At 56.0% G+C, this 24815-nt stretch overlaps 1 protein-coding gene across 21 annotated transcripts in view; it reads right to left on the minus strand.

The window, feature by feature from the left end:
* The window catches only part of RAPGEF1 (Rap guanine nucleotide exchange factor 1), a 128823-nt gene that overhangs the window by 12168 nt on the left and 91840 nt on the right, over positions 1–24815 (minus strand). For 8 of the 21 annotated variants that reach the window (XM_032478697.1, XM_032478691.1, XM_032478695.1 and 5 more), the window contains 7 exons: positions 21900–22102; positions 19351–19509; positions 9090–9362; positions 8129–8221; positions 6435–6523; positions 2630–2738; positions 926–1001 (listed from right to left, as the gene is read on the minus strand). In XM_032478697.1, coding sequence (XP_032334588.1) covers positions 926–1001; positions 2630–2738; positions 6435–6523; positions 8129–8221; positions 9090–9362; positions 19351–19509; positions 21900–22102 — 1002 coding nt within the window. The remainder of the gene's footprint in view (positions 1–925; positions 1002–2629; positions 2739–6434; positions 6524–8128; positions 8222–9089; positions 9363–19350; positions 19510–21899; positions 22103–24815) is intronic. The other 13 variants (XM_032478704.1, XM_032478708.1, XM_032478706.1 and 10 more) reach the window with 8 other exon arrangements.

Genomic DNA, 24815 nt, shown 5'->3' on the forward strand with positions numbered 1-24815 from the left:
CTGGAGCCAGCTTCCGTGTCAGCCTTTTAGTTTTGGACAAAAATGAGGATGTCTCTCGTGCTAGGCTGAGCTCTGCCCTGTCTGGCAGGGAGGAGAGTTTCTGCAGAAAAGCAGAGCATGGGCTGCCCCCTGGGACGTATACGGACCCTCCCCGAGCTGCCATGTTTCAGGTGAGCTCATTCAACATCTGCATCCTCTGGGCACCTTCAACCTCTTCACAAAGCTGAGTCAGCTGAGGCTGGGAAGAGAGGGGATGTGCCCAGCGGCCGCCTGAGCCTGCGCTCAGCACCGCCAGGGCTCAACTCAAAGTCGGGGCCGCGCTCTGCTCGGGTGGGAAGAGGCCCAGGGGCAAAAGGGCGCTGTGGTGAGTGTGTGGGAACCATTTCTTCCTTTTCTCTATTTTCTAAATTTTCTGCAATGTAAACAGTTATTTTTGTACTACTTTCATAATTTTAAAATGTTCCCAGAATCATTTGTGTAATATACTTTGGGAAATCGGCTGTAGAAACACAGGCACGAGGTGATTTACAAAACTGAAATTGGCATTAGGGTTTCAAGACTGGAGTGCTTTAATTCCTCCACACCTTACTTCCCCATGGCTGTTCCATAATCTTTTGACTAACTTAAAAAATGTGAAAAGAAAATGTGAGTAGGGAGAGGCCAGGCCAGGCTGTGGGGCATGTGGGCGCTGCAGGGCCCCTCCCGTCCTGCCCGAGGTCCCGGGCACCCTCCCCATCTGGCCCAGCTGTACTGGGGTCACTGTGCCGCCCGCTCAGGGCTGTGTAGGGGAGAGGAGGGCGGGGAGGGCCTGGCAGCGGGGCCGATGAGGCTGGGGAAGGCCTGGGAGCGGGGCTGACGAGGCCTGGCTTCTGCAGGACCGGCCCCGAACAGTGAGCTCTGGCTCACATGCCCCCGCAGACAGTACCTTTCCTGTCCGTCTCTGTAGCGTGGACCAGCAGGATATCGCCAGACCCTCCGCGGACGTCTGGCCCGTCGTCACCCTGCAAAAACCACAGCAAAGGAGGGCGTGAGGCGGAAGGCAGCCGCAAGGAAGTCAGCTGAGGATGTCACAGGCAGAGTCAAAGGGATGCAGACCCCGCACTGCAGAGATGCCCCTCCTCTCTGCCCTGCTCTCCCTCAGCCCGGGAGCCCACTCAGCCCTTCCACGGCACCACACCCGGCAGAGAGGACAGATCAGAGCTCTTGGTGGAGGCACCGCGGGTACCAGGCCACACAGCTCTGAGCACAAAGCTGGGCCAGGGAGAGAGGAGGCAGGCAGGGCCGGCACTGGCCTCCCCAGGGTGGTCACAGAGGCTGCACGACTGTTTCCAGGTATGCGTGTTCCTGAAACTACGGCAAGCTGCCCTAACTCTAAACCTGCCTCCTCAGGTGGAGGGATTATTGTCCCGTCACAGGTTGTACCAGGGAGCCCTTCTCAGAGGAGCAGAGAGGTCACAGAGACTCCATTACACCAGATGCTGCTTACATGACCCCCGGCCGAGGCCTGCCAATTCAGGAAAAAGTCACATCTTCACGTGAGCAATCAGAGGCCTTGCCCCATAAACCTGGCCTGGAGCCAAGAAGCACTGTCACCAGGGCCAGGATGGATGCCTGGGCTGCACACCCCCAGGCCCAGCCCTGGGGCCCCAGCACTCCCCCACCCTGTGATTCTGGAGGAAACCAACACTCCGCGAGCCTCCTCATGTTTCCAGGACTTGCTCTCAGAGCTGCACCCATGTGTTTACCCCTGGAATTCAGGGTCCTGTAATAAGTGTCTTGCATTTCCAGCTGAGGGTGGGGGCAGCTATGACCAGGACCTGCTTTTTCAGATAAAATTTCTGGCAAGCATCACAAAACATCACTTCCCTCTGCAGAGGAGTCAGGCCTGCCTTCCTGGTGACCCTGCCACGGCCAGGCTGGCGCAGGCTGGCCTAGCAGAGTGTGAGGGGCAGCCCCTGCCTGCCTGTGCTGCCATCAAGCCTGAGCCCAGAAGCACAGTCACCTCTCCAGGGTGGTCAAGGCTACGGCAGTGAGCCATTCCCTGGGCTCCCACGATCGACGGCAGGCAGGCGACAGAGGCTCTCTCAGGCCAGCTCCTCCTGTCGTGACAGGTCTGGGGACCAGGCTTACCTATGAGGCTCCCCTGACAAGGCACAGGACGGAGGTGGCCCCAGTGGCCAGGCCTGAAATTTCCCAGTCAGCTTGTGCCTCCCCTGCTGAAGCTGCAGCTGGGTGATTCTGTCATTAACAACGTGAAAAGGTCTTGCACTGATGAGGGCTCTGTGCTCAGCACCTACGTGGACTTCATTTTTACAACACCCTCCTGAGTCCTGCCTTTCGGGCTTGGAGATGTCATGTCACTTGCCCCAGATCACTCTCCAGAAGCATCAGAGAGGGGACTGCACACTTTCTCCTGGAACTCATCCATCTGCCCAGAATCAGGGAGCCCCTACAGGGGCCCAGGCAGGGGCCAGGGTAAATGCGATGCCAGAGCCCACGGCCCGGGAAGGCCAGAGTGCCAGCATTTTGCTTGGGTCTCTGTTTGATACGCCTCCAGGTGACATTCTTGAAGCCCCCTCACCCTCTTTATGGGCCAGACCCCACACGTGGAGGCCTGCAAAGCACCCACCTCCTGCTTGAGCGTCAGCCTGGCCATAATCTCATTGTGGTCGATGAGGGACAGCTCGTCGACCTCCTCTTCTGACTGAGCCAACTCAGCATCTGGCGACCTCGGGGTCCTGGAGGGAGACGTGGTTTGTGCCGCGTCAAACAGGCCCTGGGCCCCACGATGCCCGGGGTCAAGGCAGTGCAGCCCTGTGCATGGGGTCTGTGCGGCACGGCCGCCCCCCTGGACCACTCCTCCCTGAACTGCAGCTCTGGCACGAAGCCCAGGCCCGCTCCCCACCCAACCCTCGGGCCCGAGTGGTGGGCGGAAGCCAGGACGCAGACTGGACTTCCCGCTCTGCTGACAAGCCGTGTGGCCTCGGCACTTTCTGCTCTCTCTAGACATGCCATCTGTAAGCAAAAGGGGTTGAACACAGAGATCAAGAAGCTTCCGCTGAGCAATCTGAGTAACGGTCTTGGTCACCTGTGTCAAGGCCCACAAAGGGATGGTCAGGACTCGGGCGGAGAATGGCCTGAGGGCCAGCAGGACGGGAGAGCGAGCTAGCAGGGATCTTGATGCCACTCCCAGGGCCAGCTCCCTGGGGACTGCAGAGCATGACCCGGGCCCCTGTCCTCAGTAGGAGGACAGACGTTAGAACAAGCAGGTGGGGCCACGGCACGAGGGCTGGGAAGGCCTGAGGAGGGACAGACAAGCTGAGACGGAAGCGCTGAGGAGAGACCTCCAGGGGGAAGCACATGGGAGCCTGGCAGGCAGCAGGCAGAGGGATGCGGGGTCCGCAGGCCCCTTGCTCCCCAGCGTTTTCTCCCGATTCCCACCATTCTCATGACGGATCCTGTGAGGCAGTGACTGGCCTGTGGTCACAGGCCTCATTTTTAACCCCAAGTATCTGACACATTAAAATCGGGCCTTTAGTGAGACAACGCGGGTGGGCCGTCCTGGAAGAGCCCTCGGCTGTGCGTCTCGGCAGCGTCCAGTCTGTGGTCTGGCCTTCACGGAGAGAGGACTCCACCCCAGGGAGGTGCCCGGCCAGTCCACGCGCTCATCCCGCTGCTCCTCGCGCACGGCCACCTGGGCCTGATGCCTGCCTCTAGAAACTCACGACGAAAAGTGCAGGGGGATCTTTACACTCCTTCACCACATCTGAGCCTGGAAGAGGCAAAAGGAAGGGTGGCCGAGGGTTTTAAAGAGAAAAGACCGCCGTGGGCCACCTGCCAGGTGGACAGGACGCGCTGTCGATGGTCAAGGGGCGACGGCACCTAGAGGGGAGGGGTTCTTAGTGCCTTCCGTGGGTTTCCTGTACTTTTCTATACTCTCCACACTTTCCCCCTGAGCATGTATCATTTTGAGAATCAGAAAAAAGAACGTACCAGCATATCTGAGCTGCTGTGGGCTCGGTTCCCAACCACTGCAATAAAGCAAACAGCACAACAAAGCGAGGCCCATGAGTTTTTTTTAGCTTCCTAGTGCACATAAAAGGTACGGTTATACTATGCTATAGTCTTTTAAGTGGGCAACAGCATGTCTAAAAAAAGAATGCAGACCTTAATTAAAAAGTACTTTATTCCTAAAAGATGCTCCCCACCCTCCGAGCCACCGGTAAGAGTCGTCATCTTTCTGCTGGTGGTGGGGGTCCGCCTCGACACTGATGCTGCTGACTGACCAGGGTGACGGGGGCTGAAGGCTGGTGGCCGGAGTGTGGGCTGCAGCAAGTTCTTAAAACAAGACACCAATAAAGCTTGCCACATCGACTGACTTCTCCTTTCATGAACACCTTCTCTGTAACAGGCAATACTGTTTGACAGCATTTTACCCACAGTAAAGCCTCTTCCAAAACTGGAGTCAATCCTCTCAAACCCTGTCGCTGCTGTATCAACAGTCTATGGAATATTCTAGATCCTCTGTTGTCATTTCCACAGTCTTCACAGCATTTTCACTAGGAGTACAGTCCATCTCAAGAAGCCACTTTCTTTGCTCACCCATGAGAAGCAGCTCCTCACCTGTCACAGTTTTATCCCGATGCCGCAGCAATGCAGCCCCATCTTCAGGCTCCACATCTAATTCTGGCTCCCTTGCCGTTTCCACCACATCTGCAGTCACTTCCTCCAGTGAAGTCTTCAACCCCTCAAAGTCATCCAGGAGGGTTGGAATCAACTTCTTCCAAATTCCTGTTAATGTTAATATTTTGACCCCTTTCCTTGAATCACAAATGTTCTTAACAGCAATCTAAAATGGTGGCTCCTTTCAGAAGGTTTTCAATTTCCTTTGCCCAGATTCATCAGAGGAATCATTAATTATGGCAGCAGCAGCATTACAAGATGTATTTCTTAAATAAGACGTGTAAGTTGAAATGACTCCTTGACCCACGGGCTGCAGAAGGATGTTATATCAGCATGGAGACAACACGTGTCTCCTTGTCTGTCTCCATCAGGGCTCCTGGGTGCCCAGGTGCATTGCCAATGAGCAACAATACTTTGAAAAGAATCTTTTTTTCTGAGTAGTTCTCAATAGTGGGCTTAAAATATTCAGTAGACCATGTTGTAAAACGATGCACTACGTTCCAGGCACTGTTGTCCACTTACAGAGCACAGGCAGAATGGATTCAGCATCATTCTGAAGGGCCCTGGGATTCAGGGAACAGGCAATGAGCACTGGCTTCCCCTTCAAGCCACCAGCTGCATGAGCCCTTGATAAGAGAGTCAGCCTGTCCTTGAAGCTGGGATGCCAGGCACTGACTTCTCCTCTCCGGATACTTAAGTCCTGGACAGCATCTCCTTCCAACAGACGGCTGTTTCGTCTACACTGAAAATCTGTTTAGTGTCACCACCTCCATGAACGATCTGAGCTCCATCTCCTGGATAACTCGCTGCTTCACCTCGTACTTTGATGTTATGAGACGGCTTCTTTTCTTCAACCTCGTGCACCAGCCTCTGCCGGCCTCACACTTTCCTCCTGCAGCTTCCTCTCCGTCACAGAACTGAAGGGAGTCGGGGCCTCACTCTGGAGGAGGCTTTGGCTGAAGGGAACGTGGTGGCTGGTTTGATCTTCTCTCCAGACCACGCAGACTTTCTCCTGATCAGCAATAAGGCTGTCTTGCTTTCTTACCATTCGTGTGTTCACTGGAGCAGCGCTTTTAATTTCCTTCAAGAACTTTTCCTTTGCAGTCACGACTCGGCTGCTGGGTGCAGGAGGCCTCGCTGTAGGCCTGCCTTGGCTTCGACGCAGGGCCTTCCTCACTAAGCGTAGTCATTTCTAGCTTTTGACTTAAAGTGAGAGAGGTGTGACTCTTCCCTTCACTTGAACACTTAGGGGCCATGTGGGGTTATTAATTGGCCTAATTTCATTACTGTTGTATCTCACGGAATAAGGAGGCCCGAGGAGAGGGAGGCAGACCGGGGAACAGCTGGTCAGCAGAGCAGTCAGAACACACACAACATTTATCGATTAAGCTTCTGTCTTCTATTGGCGTGGTGTGTGGTGCCCCGAAACAATTACAATGTAACATCAAAGATCACTGATCACCATAACAAATATAATAACAGTGAGAAAGTTTGAGATACTGGGAGAATTACCAAAATGTGACACAGAAACACAGAGTGCGCGATGCTGTTGGAAAAATGGTGGCTAAAGACTAGCTTGAGGCAGGGTTGCCACAAACCTTCAATGTGCAACAAACACAGCATCCGTGCCGCGCAGCTGTAAACATAAAGCACCAGCAGGCCTGGCATGCTGGCTGGCAGGGCAGCGTGGGCAGCTCCCACCGGGCGGCTTGCTGCCTTCAGGGCGCCCGGCTGCACGGGTAAGTTCTTACCTCTCTCCACTGTCCCGGCCTTCCTTCCCAGGTGTGCTACCGACTGACGCGGGGTCTCTGGGATGTCCGTCTTTCACAGCTGGTGATTCCTGAAAAGAGAAGTCAGCGCTGGGTCTGACAGGTGCCCACCTGGGCTTCCCAGCATTCCTGCCTGCAAAAGGCTTCTGAGTGCAAGTTCCTACGGAGCGATCTGAGATGTGAACACGGTGACCGTGATGCGGTCCATCACCCAGGAAGCACAGGGCCCTCTTCAGACTGGCCTCCTGCCTTTGGGAGAGTGAGAAGTACCACCACTTATCACCTCGTCAGCTGCCAACCCCGAGGAAGCCGTCCCAACACCTCCTGGAGGAGAGGCCTGTCACAGAAGCTACGGCTCAGCTACCTTTTCTCACCAGGACACCACCTGTCAGCTGGCATCACCACACTCAGTCACACATGGAAGCAGAGGTTGCGAGAAGCTAAGGGCCTGTCTATCCACCGCCCGTGCCTGACCGCGTGCCCGCGGGTGTGCAGCAAGCCTCTGCCCACTCCCTGCTCAGCTCACGGCGCGTTCTCAGGACCACAGCCCCCGCTCGGTCACTTCCCAGTTATGCTTCCAAAGGGTCCAGCAGCTCGAGCGCACGAGTGCAACCCCTCCCCTCATCCAGCAGCCGTGCTTCCTCTCAGGACCCTAGGCTCACCTCACTCAGGGGCCACGCAGCCCTCCAGCATCCCTGCTCTGCCACCGAGGCCACAGCAGAGAATGGGTGGGGCGGGGCTGGGGGCGCACAGATACGTGGACATCTCCATGGGGGGCACTGCAGCACTGAACAGGGTCCAGGGGTAGGAGAGCTGAACTGGATGATGCTGGGGGCAAGGTCACCGGACGGGACAACTGAGGTGGGAATAGCAGGGGAGAAACGGCTCAGCTCTCAAGTACGGGGCTGAGTCCCACGGGAGTGAGAACTCCACGATGCCCTAAGCTTGCCTCCAACTGACGTGGGGCTCGCCGTGCACGGGCCCCTCAGACGCTGTGGGGACCCGCTGGGGGCCCCCTGAGTGAGACTGACCATGCTTCTAACAGCCCTCTGAGCTGAGCCCTGAGGACTCGAGTCCTCACGGCACCTCCCCTGGAGGGACTCAGCCCACGCAGGATGCTGGGGGAGAGTAATTTTGAAGATTCTGAACTTGCTCATGCTTTGCTGCAGCAAAACCTGGGAAGCTGACTGCTCAGCAGAACTGCTGTCCCTTGACTGTCTCGAGCTGGGACAGCAGTGAAACAAGGGTGACCATGTCAGGAGGGAGACCCGGCAGAGTCACCAGCTTCCCTGGAAGCAGGGAAGGCAGGTGTGAAGGAGCATGCCGGTGGAGGGGGTGTGGGTTTGGAAGGCTCGGTGTGGGAGAGAAGGGTCCCTTCCTCTGCGGAGGGACAGAAGATGAACCAGCGACACCAGAAGACGGGACAGGAAGGAAGCCCGGAGCTGCACCACCAGGCTGCTCCTGTAATTTCCAGCAGCCCCACCAGCCAGGCTGGAGGAGTACCAGGCCACTGAAGCGACAGCAAAAGGAGACGCTACTGCCAAGCCACGTCCTCTCCCCGCGGAGCCGAGCCGGCGCCTGGCCAGGCTGCTAGCGACCTGGAGGCTCAGCCAGGCAGAAGCAGGCCCGACCCGGGATGGGCCGGCCGCATGCACGAGGCGCCCGAGGTTACTTACTCCTCGAGAGGGGGCCAGCTCCTCGCTGCTCTGGCCAGAGGAATACAGACAGACGTATTCACCCTCACCAGCCTCCTCACTGGCGTGCTCGCTCTGGGGGAGACAGGACGAGAGGAAAGGCACATGTGACAGGCCCTCCAGCCAGCCCTCGGGGAGGGAGGGCAGCCTGTGGGGCCGGCCCTGCCCGGACACTCCTCTCACCAAGAAGAGAAGACGGGTGCCCTCCGCTCTCCTGGGATGCTTTCCCAGGGGCTTCTGCCACCTCCTGACTGTGAGAGGGGACCCAAGTTCCCTGCTGGAGCATCTCCAAAGATGCCAAGGGCCACTCGGACTGTCCTGGAGGAGGGGGACTCCTCCCCACTCTGTCGCAGCGGGGACTGCAGGGGTCCCCAGCGTGGTGGGAGCAATTATGAAGGGAAAGAGGCGACACATCAAGACAACTCAGCGTGCCGAGAGCCGGCCCCCACATGCCCACGCTCACTCTGCCCCATCTGCGTGTCTGCGTCCACTCCGGCCTGCAAGGCGGCGTCTCCCTGTGCCCGGGGGAAGTACACAGCCGATTCCGTGGCACAGGAGAGCAGGCCCTCCATCCTCAGCACTGCAGGCAACTAAGTGTGCAACTGCCTTTGAGCCGTCAGAGATCTCTGTTCTTCTCTCTCTAAACAACCCACCAGACGGAGCACAGCAGCGCCTTCTACCTTATGCTTACAACTATCTCTAAACGGTCACTAATCCGCTTGGGGAAAATCAGATCCCTCGTCTGATGGGAACTTTGCATAGAAGGTTCAACTTCTGTCCTGGAAACAGATGGGCTATGATTTCACCCGGTGACCTTCCACAGACCTCAGTCCAGCCCTGCTGCGATCGGGCACGTGCGGCAACACACTCGACAGCCCGTGAAGGGAGCGGCTTTCTCGAACCGTGCAGCCCGCGTGGGCGCGCGCGCGTGCTGAGTTCTCACCGAAGGCGTCTGGGGCGAGTCAGTGAAAGAGGTTTCGGAAGGAAGGCGGACAGTGTTCCCATGAAAGCTGCTCTCCTGAGAAGACGAGAGAGGCCCGTCCGGGGTGCTGGGAGGCGGACTGGCTACGGGTGGCCCGGCTAAGTCAGGGCTCTGAGACTGGTGGACAGGTGGGAAGTGTGGAGAGGAGGAGGAGGTAGACGGAAGGAAAGGCTGGACGGAAGCTTGGTTGTGAGGCACGAAATCCTGGGAGTAGGACCTAAACACAGACTTACACTGCAGAATCAAAATGGAACACACACACACACACACGAGAGAATGGGGAGAAGAAAACAGACAAAAGAAAAAGTAATTAGATTACCTCAGCAGAGCTGTCGCAGGCCGTGCACGTCATTCTCGCGAGGACCACCGATCAGGCCCGGCCACCCCTGTGGTCCTCTGGCCTAAGGTCCCCCGACCCCGGTGCGTCCTCCCTCGAGAAGGGCCTGAACACTGACCAGTGCCGTCCTCAGTGTCTGAACTGCAGGACGTGGGGGCCCCTAAAGGAGAGCAAGCCCCCCACCCTGTGTGGGTGGTCCCATTCTCTGCTTCGTCTGAAAATTCAGCCACACAACCCAGTCTACGCCTCTGTCCTTTCAGGAACCTTGTGGCTAAATTCAGTGTATGCGGCAGACACACGGTCATACTTACTCATTTCAAGCTCTGGGGATGAATTTCTTTGATTTTACCCCTTGAAAGTCAAACACTGCAGCCTCTTAAATACTGTCATCACCTCAAATCCTTCTGGAAGGGGAGGGCATAAGCCTTTAAAATGGTTGAAAGAATTGCACTATCAGAACGCTCAAAATTTCTGAGTTCATTTCCCTTTCTGTCAGTTTTACTTTCTTTTTTCAACAGATAAAGCGCAATGCCTCTGATGCCACCCCGCAGCCCTGAGGCTACACTCCCCGGTGCCCACAGAGAGAGAGAGAGAGAGAGAGAGAGGCTGAGTCGGCCTGGGAAGCGACGGCAGAGACCCGCAGCGCCTGAGAGCCGGCGGAAGCTCTGGGTCCAGTAGCCACCAGGCCAAGGATCCGACAGGCTCATCACGCCCTGCAAAGGGCCTGCCAACTGTCACGGGGAAGCAGGGGGAAGTGTGTGGAAGGGAACACGTCTCAAGTCCCTGCCAGGCTCACCTCTTACTATGGATATGGGAACTTAACGGAAGTCCACCAGCACAAACACGCACACCACTTAAGATCCTCTGCATCCATTCTGGCACAGGATTTTTGGAACCCGCGGACAAGGAAAAGGAGGAAGAAATTAAATTTTAAGCTAGCAGGAGGTCAAAGCCACTCATACCCTGAAGCGTTCACGTCAAGCTACACTTTAACCTGGACTGACAGCTGCTGAAACTCAAGGGACAAGAAAGCCCTCCCTCGGTCCCGCTGCCACCAGCCCCGCCCTCCTAGGCTCCCCTGAGCCGAGTCTAAAGCTCTTCTTCCCTCCTCACTGAGGCCAAGGCCCTTTCACCCTCATCAGCCCCACTGGCTGTTGGTTTATATCGGACCCAGGACACCTGCCTGGGTACCTAGTCCTTCTTACACATTTTATTTCCCCATCTAATGCACAAACTCAAGGCCAACCCTCGCACACAGTCAAACGCGTTAGTGGAACACTGTACTGACACCGAAGGCTTAGACTCCTGCTAGTTCTGATTCATTCATGTCCCTCCTTCCCAGAGAAGCTGGGGGGAGTGGACCCCCAGCTCAGCGGCTCTCACTCCTGAGCGCCCATGGTGCCCTCCCCAGGCAGGAGACCCGTTTCCTCTGATCTCCTGGAGCCATCACCCAGGCCAGGGGAACTCACTCTGGGCCCTGTTGGGGATGGCAGTGGGATACAGGGCTCGGTTTTGGGGGTTTTCCATTTTACCTCGGGAGGATGCTGCCCCCACCATGAGGCACTCTCACTGGCTGGGAAGGTCTGCAGACAAGACCTGGAGTGGAATGCATCAGATGAGGGATGGGACGCCCTGGTGCTAGGGGGCCACTTCGAGAGACCCCCACACCACCCCACTCCAGGCAGCGGCTGCACCTCATGAAGGAGCCCAGTACCCATACCTGTCAGATGCTCATTCCAGGGTACAGGCGCTACCCCGAGCTTTGCTAACACATACCTCTCTGTCGGCCATGAACCCACCTAGTTTAAGATTTATGTTCAAGGTTGTTATGGTCTGAATGTTTGTGTACCAAATTCAAACGGAATTCCTAAATCGCAGACAGGATGGTGCTGGGAGGCGGGGCCCAGTCTCATAAATGGAACCCATGCCACAGAGAAGAGGCTCTGCGGGGACGCCTCACCCCTCTGCCATGGAGGACAGCAAGAAGCCTGTGACAGGGAAGAGGCCCTCCCCTAACCAGGCTAGCACCCCGTTCTTGGACTGCCAGCCTCCAGAACGGTGAGAAATCAATTTCTGTTGCTATAAACCACCCAGCCTACGGTACTCTGCCACAGCAGCCTGGCCGGACTAAGACATATGCCAACTCCGGAGTCCGGACACATCCTTGCCGACACCCTTCCAACCCCAGCCCCATGGAGACGCACTGAGCACCTGAGCAGGCCCTGCACTCACCAAGTGCCACACACACACACGCACAGTGTCGGGGTCATCACACAAAGGACCACGCTTGATGCTACCTTCCTAGCTCACCGTGCGGTGGGCTCCACACCACGGGTGCCTTTCTGGGCGATGGGACACTTGCTGAGAGGGAACATTCTCAAATCACTCAGACCTGGGCTCAGGCCCTGGGCTCCCCGTACCTGTGTGAACTTGGGAAGGTGATGTAGTTCTTGAGCCTCAGCCTTTTCCTCTTCAAAATAAGGTTGAAAACAACAGCACGTCCCTCACAGGGTCTCTGTGCAGATTTACTGAGACGCCCTGTAAGTCCTGGTGTTGACAAGTAGTGTCAGCACCCCCACCCCCTCCAAAATACCATCGGGAACTCCCCAAAAAACAGAGCCGGGGGACTTAATTAATTCAATACCCATTTACTGAATGAGGGAATACTTAGGAATTGATTCTACTGTTATTATCAGCTGAAGTGCCTAGAATATTACTTGACTCATAGCAGCTCAACTGTCTCAATTCAGAGCGTGGAAGGTAACGGACAAGTTCCGGCCGCTGCCCAGGTGCAGGTCCGTAGTGGGAGACTGGTGACAGAGGCTCAGGGATGCCACCAAGAGTGCGGACTGCAGAGGAGAGGGGCAGCCACCAAGGAGAAGGGAAGGAGGTGCGGCATCTCTTGGACAAAGTGTCCCGGCCTGCCCCGCCCTCAGCAACCAGCCTTGGAGCAGCTCTGGTATTCAAGCTATGCAGTCATGCTGGGACAGGAGCCAAGCTTGACAGTCACCTTCATGGAGCAGGGAGAGGCAAGGGGCAGCTCTCTAACCATCATAAAGCCAGTCCCTGAGCGGGCTCCACAGGGGCTCATTATCATACCATGGTCAACAAGTCCAGTCCCTACGGACTCCTAGAAAAATATTTCCAGACCCTTTAAGATCACATTTATTCATACAGGCAGGGAGAAAAGCAGGCTGGCCACTGAACAGAAACGCTACTTCACCACCGCCCAGAGTTTATTTTAGGATCTGGCTGGTGCCCGGCTTTGCTTCTGACAGAGCGCGGCTGCACTCTGCGGCAGGAATTTTTATTTATAGCCAGAATAAGACTGTTTGGGCTGAGGATTTTATAACACCAGGGACTGCCTGTCTGGAGGCTGCAGATTTCTGTAGAAGACCTAGGAATGCGAGTGCAAGTTTCTGGGGAGGAAGGCTCCCGGCCACCAAAGACCATCTCACGATGATGATGAAGACAGCTACTCTCACTGCATGCTTCCCGCTGGTCAGAGGAGGCACCAAGGATTTTACATCAGTCACTTCATTTAATCTGCAGGAAGTGCTGCTTTGAGACTTACTACAAAGATGAAGCAACAGGCTGGAACGGCAAGCCAAGTACCGGTAACACATGGCTCAGCTCATGAGAGATGGGGTCAGGAAGGCCCACCTCACACTCACCGAGTGTTCTGCGCATGTGTCAGGCCCTAAGCACGCAATCCCACAGCTCTGCAGGGTCCAGCCTAACTCTGCTCAGAGCTCTCCTTAGCGGAGTGCTCTGTGGTGACCAGCATGCAAAAAGGCAGTTCGCTGAGGCCTAATATACAAGCCACGGATACAGAGCAAAGATCTGCCCACACGAGAGACAAAGGAACCAGCAAATGCTTTTTTTGAAAATATACACTGAAAAAACCACCAAGAGTCTTCTGGGTATAAACAACGAGGGAGGCTGACTTGATGTGGGACCATTCACACACTAAGAAGGAAAGCCACCAGAAGCTGGCTAGGCCCCAGCTCTCAGCGACACTTCCTTCCCACTATGTCCTGGCATGAAAAATGACCAGGGACCGGCCCTGAGCTGTGTTGGCAAGAAAGCAGGAAAGCAGACCTTCACATGGAAAATCCTGATTGTTCAGTATAGCAGACATTGCACTGAATTCCTTTGATTAACAGACCAGGGGCACCAGAGGAGGCAGTCAGTGGGCCGGTGGCAAAGGGCTGGAGCCACAGGCCGAGGGACCCTGACTGGAACGGCCACTCCACACTGACCTGGGTTCTGAGCTTTAGGGAACTTTCAGCTCCACAATCACAGGGAAATGCGCTCATCTGAGCGAATGGACTTACAGCCGCAGGGAAGTGTCCTGGAAGTACAGGCGTGGCCGGAGATCAGTCATTACCGTATACTCCAGGCCCCAGCAAGGCTTATGACTTCAGTGTTCTTGGAAGCTACTTTGCAAAACAGATAAGCTACTGGACAGCTGGTTTGGGGGCTTAAATTTTTATCCATCAATGGTGAAAAAACACGCTCAAGGGAAGCTGCTGTTCTAGAGCGGTTTGGGCTTCCTTCCCTACGGAGAGCCCCTGGGAAGCACAGCCCAGCGCCAGTCCTGGGCTCAGAACACGCCTCCTTGGACCAGGGCCTGTGAGCATCGACACAATGTGGGGCCTCAGTTAGTTCTCCTGGAAAGAACCCCATTTGATCTGGTTCTTAGAGGGATGGGACATGATGACTCCTAGGTCACCACCAGGAAGGACCTGGTCACTCCATGTGGCAAACTGGATGGAAGACCGCTTGCTGTGCCTCCTCTCTCTGTCCTGCGCCCATCTAACTACATGTTGATGAATGCCATCCTTTGGGTCTATCTTAGGCCCAGAGGGAACTTCTTTGATGCGCTTGTGTTAATTTGTAACGACTTCATCTTAGTTAACACTGAAACACGAGTTTCCGGAGTCAGGTGGCAGACTCTGAGGCGTCTGCATTCAAGATTTCTCCGCTCGAGGCCGAGGAGACACCGCCGTTGGTTCTCTTCTGTGAACTTCCTTGCGTTCAGCTCACGCAAGGAAGGAAACACCAGTGTCATGTCGGATCCAAAAAGTCTCCTCTCTTTGAATAAACTTCTTCGTAGAGCCTATTTTAAAAATCCATTTCCAAATTCTAACTTGTAATTTTACAACAAAGAAGTTTTTTTTTCAGGAGAACTTTAGGACAGGTGAAAGCAGAAATTTACTATTTCTTCTTGCGTGACTGAAGCTGAATCGCAAGAGCTTCCTTGAAAACACTGAATTTTTGCCCAGTGGTTTCCTGGCTAATCATACTCCTGCAGCACCTTCAATACATTGCAGGAAGCTCTGTATACTCACTAACATCCACCTTAATAACTCAACTCTCTGTGGAAAGTTGTCTAGGAACCTGACAACCGTTTTCACTCAGCTGGGATTTAACCAGCAGGACAGGGCTCTGATTTACCCTTATCCCCAGCGCCCTGTTAGAGCCTACAGCTCGCTCTGTAAAGTGCGAGGACAAGAGGGACAAAGCCTCCTCTCCGCGCCCCACCCAGGCTCCAGCTCTGCTCTCTGCCAAGCTTACTAGGTCTCAGTGTTTCCTGGCAATTAATCAATTCATAAATGTCACCCTAACACCGTATTTTTCACAATGGGGATCTGGACTCTAACCTTAGCTTGAACTTACAACTGAGCAAATGGTTCACCGTCTCTATTCTGGTTCCGTCTCTATTCTAGGATGGGGATAAACATCTCATCACAGAGCAGTCAGGAAGGGCCCATGACAGGCTGACAAGCACCTTGAAAACATGGAAGTGAAGGTAACTGTCAGTGTGTGGACCGCACCCCCAACGGTGCTGTCACACACGACCTTCACAGGCACCGGAGGTCCTCTGGCACCTGACCCGCTGGTCTGCAGTGGACGGAGTCAGACACACATGTCAGCAAGGGGCTACAGTGAAGCTCCTGTGTCTGAAGCTAGTCTGAGGGCGCAGACCGCCCACAGTGCTGTGAGCATCACCCACAAAGAGGTAGCATGTCTTCAGGAGGGAGGGGCGGAAACAGCTGAGTCAGAGCGGCTGCTTCTGCGAGCCCCCGAGGCAAGGACCCCCAGCTCTGGTCCTGCCATTGGGCTAGGACCAGTCCTGCCTCCTTGCATGGTCTGTGCTGTCCATAGTAGGAAAGGCAGGCTTGCTCCCGGGCTCAGGTGGAACCATCTCCCCCAGGCTGGGGCCTTAATGAAGGCCAGCTCCTAGCCCCTCCCCTGAGGGTGTCAGAAATCCAGAAGGGGTGCTGGTCTGCCTGTACCTCCTTTCATAGCACTGTGTCTAGGCTCAGAGTGGCAGTGAATTTGGACTTCACACTTCAGGGCAGTGCTGGCTGGGTCTTTTAGGAAGGACGGAAAAGCACAGGGTGAACATCCCAGAGAAGCTAAACCATATTTCAAGGGCTCAGCAAACAGGAACTGCCTGTGAAACTCTTGGGCCACACAGCCAGAGCCTCCTGGGTCAGCAGAGATGGAAAATGAGGAAGAAACAGGGTCTTTAGCCAGAGCCTCGGATCAGTGCATCTGATTCAGGGGAATGGAGAGGTGTCGTATCAGCATCAGACTGTTCTGATGACATGTCGGGAAGCAGGCTGAGATGGATGGGACGGCAGGGCAGAGGGACAGGGCCGGGGGCCTCCCAGGTCACTGCCCACTGCTTTTGGGGGAACCAAGACCCCCCCAGTCAGTTCAGCGTCACAGAGCACCTGCTGCTTGCTGGCTCAGCCCTGACCTCTGTGCCAAGCCTGCAAGCACAGAAAAGGCCCAGTCCCTGCCCTCAGAGAAGAAGAGCCTGCATGTGACGAAACAGAGAAACACCTCCCAGCGCGGTGACGTGCTGGTGCCCCTCCCTGTCTGCTCAGCGCTGCTCGTGCGCCTCGCACTCCCCACGCGCTTACTCCTGTCTTCCCTTTAATCCTGATGACAGTCTCGTGTCCTCACTGACAGAAGAGAAAATGGAGTCGGGGTGGCCTGCTCAGGTCCACACAGCAAGGAGAAGATGTGATGGGGAAGGGAAGGGGCAGGAGAGAGAAGCACATGTGTGTGGCAGTGACGGGGCGGGGCCTCGGAAGGCTGGGGGACGTGCTGGACCTGGCTCTGCAGTGACGAGGTGACACTTCGGTCTCACTGTAGTGCTCTGAGGGGAAGGGCGGTAACTGGCTGTGGTGGCAGCAAGGCCGAGGCCGGGAAAGAGGCCACAGCAGCCGTGCTGGGAGCAGTGACGGGGGTGGAGAGAAGGCCCGGCACAGGTTGGGGCCGCAGATGTACTGCAGGGCTTGGTGACTGGGTGCGCGGGTGCCATGTGTAAACGGCAGTGGGGCCGGAAAGACAAGATGAAGCCTTGGTTCTTGCCTGGGCGACTCGGTGGATGGCGGAAGCATCTGCAGAAACCACTGGGATGGGGAGCCAAGGGCTCTGGCCCGTCAGGCCTGAATTAACACCCACTGCCGTGTGTTAGGCGTGTGGGGATCTACGAGTCTCCAGAATCATTCTGGAAGCCCAGGTGGTAAGGAAAAATATTTCAACAGATTTCTAGCATTGGGATAGATCTCTTGGTGATAGTAAATACCCATCATTTGCAGCGAGTAAAGGAAGGAGGTACTAGAAAAGAGCCCGGGGATGGAGGAGGGTGATTTTTCTGATAGACATTGTGACACCTGAAGGGCAATGGCAACACCGATGGTTCCTGAGAGTCTCAATGATACCATGCTCAAGGGTAAAGAGAACATGGACCCAGCCCCAAACTTTCAAGATTCGCACACTAGGGTTCAGAGCGAGAGAAAATGCAAGCCAGAGAAGGGAGCTGGGGAGGCGACGGCAGTGGGGATGCACTGATGCCGAGGGACAGGAGCTGGGGTGGAGGTGGGCGGCGGGCAGATGTCGAGTGTTCCACACAGTGAGGCCATTCCTAACGGCTCTTGAGGCCTAGGGGACTTTCCTTTTAATGAAATAAGGCACCTTTATGAGTTCACTCCCCTTGGCCCCCTTGCGGGCCTGCTGCTGAGAATGCAGCATTTCTGCAGTGAGATGCCTGTGTGCCAGGGGTGAGAACTATGACGCACTCACACTCAAACTAATTAAAGTGCCCTCAGATTCTCTTTGATTCTACAGTAAACAGTCTGGTTCATTGATAGTCTTCTACCCCAAACTGCTCAAAAGGGATATTGTAGACACTCTTAGGAAAACTCACACTTTCTGTTCATAGAGGGAAAAAATCCAGTCAAGAGCTAGGATTGTCTAAAGGCCAAGTTTTGTAAGATTTGTGAAAGGAGCCTGCCAGAGGTGCCTGCTGAGGAAACAGAGGGCATCTGTGCATCAGGGCAGGGCGGGCGGGGAGGGGGGGGGGCGGGGGCAGGGGTTGTGCTGAGCCTTTCTATGGCACAGACGGTTGGTGAGGGCTCCAGAAAGTTAGGCCCTGGCACTGGAGGGAAGAACGCATCCCAAGGTCTTCACTAGGAGCAGGACCATCCTGACCCGGGTGCTGGACGGCTCCCGAATATGGAAACCAGGCAAGACCGCACTGGGAACCCGGGCTTGGGAGGTCTCTAACAGTCACAGGTCAACTTCATCACTTACAGAGGGGAAAGGGAAGTCCAGGTAGGTTAAGCCCTTTGCCCAAGCTCTCATGTACAGAGTCAGAACAGAACCAAGACTAGAATCCAGAACTCTAAGAGCAAGAGTAGTAATTATAAAATTTCTAAGCTTAGCATGTGCCTGGCGGTTTCCCAAGATTTTACTTGATCCTCCCACTCACAAAATAAGAGGCAAGGACAAATTTGATTCCAAAGGACAGAAATTGAGGCCTGAGGAGGGTAAGTGAAGGACCTAAGGACAGATCGATTTTAAGTGGAACGCGAATGTGGCTCCTTCCCAAAGGTCCTTTCCTCTGCTACCCAGAGTTTCATCTGAATAGGTTAAATGGGAAACAGGGCTGTTAGGCTCTTGGACAGACACAGATCCCAGCAGAAGACAACAGACCATCACTGTGCCTCCTAAGGGGCTGCACCTCTAACTGTCAGCAGCAGCGTGTTCCCAGGAGCGTCCGCACCCGCTCCTCCTCCTGCACCCCCGCCCCGTGCAGCCATTTAGCAGCAGCTCCCACAGAGCTGAGGCAGAGACCATTCCCCAGCGTGGGCTGGCCTTGTGATTAACCAAGGGAATGCCATGGAAGTGACAGTGACAGTTCTGAGCCTAGGCCTTAAGACACCTTGCAAGTTTCTATTCATTTCCTTGGAGCCCTGCCAACAAGCCCAGGCCAGCCTGATAGGGGCTGACGGGTCACATGGCTCAGAGACATCAGCCCAACTGTCCCTTCTGGGGTCCAGAGATGTTGGTGAGTCTAGCCCAGGTTAGGCATGCCTGGCCCCGATCCGCACAGACACGCTACCAGTCTGTGTCCTAAGCAATGACCAACGGTCACTGTTGTTTTAAGCCACAAAGTCTTGGGGTGGTCTGTTACACAGCAAAAGCTAACGGACACAGCTCTCAAACTCAGACTCTGTCATGTGCCTCCTATGTGAGGAATACTCCTTTTAAACCCAGAACACCGACAGGGTTGACCCAAGGCCCAGTGGGAGAACAGAATTGAAGGGCCAGAATATCACTGCCAGTTCATGCCTGAGTGATGACAGTCCAAGTGTGGCTACTGATATTTCCCCATCCTACCCAACACCCCCCCACCAGCTCACACAGGACTTCGGGCTGCAGAGCACCAACCATACACACCCTCCCCTTTTAGTGCAGGTATCTGCAGGGCGACAGAGTCGGTCACGGGCAGCGGCACAGACTACAAATGAAAGATCGTGTTCACCTGTCTCCAAGTAAAGAGCGGCAGGGGCGACTCACCGAGGGCACAGGCAAGTTGCCGTGCCGGCTGAGAAAGGAGTTAGAGACGGACACACTGATGCCCTGAGTGGCACTGCCGTCTTCGGGGGTGAAGGCCACTTTAGTTTGCTGGACACAGTAGGAGACAGAGGAGAAGGAAGAAGCAGCATAGGAGGCCTGCTGGACAGAAGAACGAGAGAGAAGGCAGGGAAGGAGGGAGAAAAGCAGAGAAGTCAGGTGTGTACACAGAAAGGCTGAACAGACAGCTGCCTAATTCTGCTGGGACATCCTGGAGAGGGATGGTTTCTTGGCCCAGTCTGGGGAGTAAAGATGCCTCCTGAAGGCTCCCTGGATGAGCGGGTGCCTCCTTCACTTCTGTGTCCACTGGCCGTGGGGCAAGGTAGAGGAAGGCCAACTGGGCTTGGAGCCGTGCCGCCTGGGTCTGAGCCCCAGCTCTGCCGCTGACTTAGGGCCTCCATTCCTCCTCTGCGGGGAGTAACTGTGCGGCTCTCCTGCTTCAGCAGAGTGCAGACTGGAGCTGGGCCGCCGGGGTTGAACCTGAGCACTGCCACCCATGCCCTGTTTGGCCTTGGGCAGCACTCAGAGCTCTCTGTGCCTCAGGTTTTCATCTGTAAAATGTGCTAACACTGTAGGTCTGTTACACGTGGAGCATTCGAGCCGTACCACAGTGTCCGTGGGCCAATATGTGAGTGATTATCACGCCCACTTCTGTCTGTAAAATGGGGCACCACTTCCTGCGTCTGCCTTTGGGAGGGCGTGCGGAGCAGCTGGCACTGGGAGAGTCATGTGGTATGCCTGAGCTCCCGTCAGAGATGGGCTTGGTCCCCAGATCTTCCACTTCTAAGCAGTAGGCTTTGATTCCATCTCTCCAGCTTTTGCAGCCTCAGTTTATAGGGGTCATGGTGAAGACCATGTAGCAGCTTACCAAACCCCCAGTGCTCCCACAGGGAGGTGTTCAACAGTGTGTCTGCCCACCTCCCAGGGCTCCCTGGCAGGCCTCTCCCCAGAGCTCCCCTCCTGGCCACCTGCAGTGAGGTGAAGTGGCCCAGTGAGCTGTCCAACGTGGGCTGTGACTCCAGGGGTGCTCATTAGGGATCTCCCCCCAAATGCTCTGAAGCTCATGGGCTCCACGGTACAGAGAATATGCCAATGCCAGGCAGTGGGCACCTGCGCACTCTGGTGGGAGGAGCTGAGAATATTTCAAATCTCAACAAAACTGGCCTAGCTGTTTAACCACATTTTAGGTCAGAGGTCCCTGGGGCAGGCATTTCTATTTTTGTAGTGAAGATTCCTTTTTGAAATCTTCTCAGAACCACTCAGATTCATATTTGGGCGTATTCAGGTGTTTGTGGGGTGAGCAGGGCAGGTGAAGAACTGAGACCCTGAGTGCACCAGTAAGACACAGCTAGTCAGTGTCAGGACGGGGACTCAGGACTCCCAGCTCCGAGCTTGTCCTTTCCTTTACCAGACTGTCTCCCGAGAGGCTGGCTGTGGTTCTGCCTGGCCAGCCCCAGGGCCCACTGAATGTAGAAGGCTGGGGTACTCCTGGGGCCAGGCATGGGCTCGAGGCCCAGTCCCAGGACTGCTGAGTCCCAGGTGGCTTTGAGGAGCAACCCCAGGACCCTCATCCTCCGGTTGGCAGCTACCGCCCAGGAAAGTCAGGGCAGTACCTCAGGTCCGCCCACAATGGGTAACAGACGGCCCAGCTAGCCACACTGGGGCCCTTTCTGGTTAAAGCACTGCCAGACTGGCCAGGATGTGAGCAAAGCAGCACATGCAGCTCTGATACAGTCGAGAATCCTCTTCTGGGGTGCACTCTTCCTGGAGGACATGGCTGGATGGGGCCCTTGGATTCTAAAACCTGACCACTGTCTGCCTGGTTAGTAAACTGGTAGCAAAGAGAAAAGGGTTGAGAGGCACACCGGACGTGCCTTCCTGCCTGGCCCACGAGTCTCATGGACTGCCCGTCTGACTTGGGCTCTGCCACCTACAGGGACTCCTTACACAGGAGGTGTTTTTCAAGGAGGAAGGGTGCGCTGAGCCTGGGACACAACGCAGCTCTGTTTCAAGCCATCCTGGCTCAATAGAGCTGGTTTTCACTGGGCCGTCCCCGGCCAGGGTGGGGTGAAAGTCACTGCAGAGTTAGGCCCATTATGTAAATCAAGTCCACAGATGGCTGGACACAGACCATGCCCTGTGCACTGATTGAGTCCCTCCTTTCTGGGAGGTCTATATTGGAGCCAAAGAAGAAAGAAAAAAAGACTGTCGACAGAGAAAGCAAACATTCCGAGCATAGGCCAGTCCCAGCTGCCTGGGCTGCTCTGGGAAAGAAGGGGGCCACGCCCCCAGACGGGGAGATGGTAGAGCAGGAGACAGGCTGCCCACGGGCTGGTCGGCAGCGAGTGACAGCACCAGCCAGGGCCCGGCCGCCGGGAAGGAGGGAGGCTTCGACCTGCCCGAGGATCAGCCCGGTGCCCAGAGACCCGTCAAGATGGGAAACTCTGGTCATGGGGTGGTCCAGGGAGGGACAGTCAGGAGGGGCCGCTTACCAGCTGCCGCTGCTTGGGGGGCAGGGCGGGGGGCGGGGCGAGCTCCTGCGGGGCGTCGCCAGCGCTGAAGGAGTCGTTGAAGCCGTACACCTCCATCAGGAGCTTGTTCTTCTGCTGGTAGATGTGCTCCTTCTGCGGCGTCTGGTAGAAGACGGAGGGCTGCGGCTCTGAGTAGTCCTCCAGCAGTTGCATGTAGGCCAGCACTGTGGGGACACAGGGCGGGCGCTGGGTGGGGCGGTCCTTCCCCCCACCCCCACCCCCGCGTGGCCGCCAGGGTGGGCCCCATGGAGAGCAGGCCCCAGGGGAGATGATTCTGTGCGACACTGCCACATGGACACAAGTGTCAAAACCATGGCAACTCTGGGCTCTGGGTGATGTCGGCCTGTCCATGCAGGTTCACGACTATGACAGACTCAGGGGGAGACAGTGACAGTGGGGGCAGGGCATGTGGGAACTCCCTGTACTTTCCCCTCAACGTGGCTATGAACCTAGACCCACTCTAAACAACAAAGTCTATTTTATAAAAGCAGATCAGGCACTTCACTCCCCCATGGAGACACCCTCAGGGCTTTCCAGCCGCTCCCTTGGGATGGGGGATGTGGCCTCTGCACAGGGTGCAGGGGGCTGGGCTGGGCTGGTTGGTCCCAGCGCCACTTCCCACTGCTCTGGCTGGCCCAGCGGCCCGCTCCATTCCTGGAACACCCTCAGGGACTCTGCCCACACCGTGCGGTGCGCCAACCCTGCTCTTCCCCCAAACCTCGCTGAGCCCGACTCTCCAGCCCTCGGGAATCAAGCTCAGATTAACTGCGACCTTCACCGCGGCCACCTCGCCCCTTGCTTGCTTCCTTCTGAGCCCTTCCTATGGCGTGTCAAGAGCTAGCTGGTGTTCCTCATTCATCCAGCTTTTACTGAGCACCTACTACTTGTCAGGCGCTGGCCCAGGTGCTGAGACTACCCAGGGGCCAGCAAAAAGAATCCTTTGCCCATGTGGTGCCCACACCCTCCCCAGGGAGACAAAATACAGGTCGAGGGAGTACACACGTGCCGTGCAGGAGAGTGAAGTGGGGTGGAGATGGGGGCACTTCTCTAGAATTTGTATGAGGACGGTGGGAGTCTCCCACACTGAGGCTGCGGTGGGCAGAGCACAGCGGGCAAGGGGAGGGCAGAAGAGGCAAGGTGGTGATCTGGGAGGTTACGTGGGGCTGGGCAACGGGGCAGGAAGTGAGCCTGATGCTGAACTGGCGGAGCCCACAGAAAGGGCCCCTCTGGGCTGTGCCTGGAGCTGCTCTGTCTTTAGAAGGTAATTCTGAGGGCATCTATGGTTGTTCAGGTGAAAGGTCAGGGTGGGGTGGAGGTGGTGAGAGTGGTTTGGTTCAGGAAATATTTTCAAAGCAAATGCAACAGGATTCACTGCCTCTCACTCAAGAGCTGAAGGTCCAGGTGGACAGCGACCCTGTCTGTCCTGCTGGCTGCTGGACACACAGGAGGGGTCCACGAATGTTTAGAGAACATCCCTCAGCATCTGTTTCTGCTCACTGACTTGCTACACCAGGCTGCAGCCCCTGGCGTGGGTCTTCTACAGCACCCACTGGGCACACAAAGCATACGTCACTGAACTCAGTGCTCCCCGTCCAGTGGAGAGGTCGCACAGAGCATCCTCGGTAGAGGGACAGCGGTGAGAAAGGACGTGCTCTGAGCCAAATGTGTGGACCCTCTCCCCACTAAGAGCCCGTTCAGAAGCCCCGGCCCTGCCTCTGCTGCCGCCTGCTGCTGAGCTGCTGCCTCACAGCGGAGCTGCCGGCACTGCATGGGGTCACCCACAGACCCTGGCACAGACAATGGCAGGGACCTCGCCGGCCAAGAGGCGAGAAGCCAGAGAACAAAGAGCTCAGCCGTCTGGTGTCAGTGTTGGTGACCTCATCCTCGCAGATGCGGTCTCTGGCTCCCGAGGCAGGCATGAAGCCCTCAGGCGGGGGGACACCAGTGTACACTTTACTCCTGACTTCCGGTGGGCAGTGGTCTGAGCCCCATCTACAACCAACACCACCAGGTTCCAGTGGAAGATGCAAACCTGGGAAGGTGATCCCAAAGGCCTACCAACTTCTCCCTAAAAAGCCAGAACACAACCACCTCTGCCTGACAAAATGGAAAGCTTCAAAGTACAACTGTGATCTTGGCAGGAGTTCCTTGAACTCCTTGATGCTGAAGTCCTTGTAGAGAGCTGCTAACCAAGCACAGAGAAACAGCAATGATGTTTGCGACCGTCCAGAAACAGGAAGGACCAGCCCCTTTCAAAGGCAGCCCAGCACAAGAGCTCAGGCTAGAGCACCTGGTGCCACCGGGGAGGCCTAGCAGCCGGGGCTGTGGGCAGTAATCAGGAAGCTCGTCTGGCACGAGGGGCTCACGGGGCTGGGGGCCCTCAGGACTTAAGAGCTACCCAGAGGCTGAGGACGCTCTATGACATGGGACTGCACGTCTGAGCTCTGTCCAGCGTCAGGCAAATCTAAGGATGATGACTATCTCCTTCTTTCCCTCAAAGCGACTTTGTGAGTTTTCCAAGGGGTCACAGATTGGAGCCCTCCAAGGGTCCCCAAGGGAAGCAAGGAGCAGACCTGAGACCAGGACCACGCCTCAAGAGCCTCAAGTCTAGGGCACAGAAGAGACTACCCGCTGCATAAGAGTCAGGACTGAAACCTGCACGGGCTCCAGGAAGGAGGGTGGAGGCCTTCCTCCTCACTGCGGGCAGTGAGCCGTGCGGGGAAAACACGGGCTGGCTCTGAAGCAGTGGTCTGCCACCCACCTGTTCATTGACCGTGGGCAAAGGCTGGGTTCCTCTGAGCTCCAGCTCCTTCACCTAAGACGTGGGGCTAAGGACACCTGGCCAGCCGGGAGGTTGCAAAGCACGAGATACGACAG

The sequence above is a fragment of the Camelus ferus genome, chromosome 4 (genome assembly GCF_009834535.1).
Source record: "Camelus ferus isolate YT-003-E chromosome 4, BCGSAC_Cfer_1.0, whole genome shotgun sequence".
Taxonomy (NCBI): domain Eukaryota; kingdom Metazoa; phylum Chordata; class Mammalia; order Artiodactyla; family Camelidae; genus Camelus; species Camelus ferus.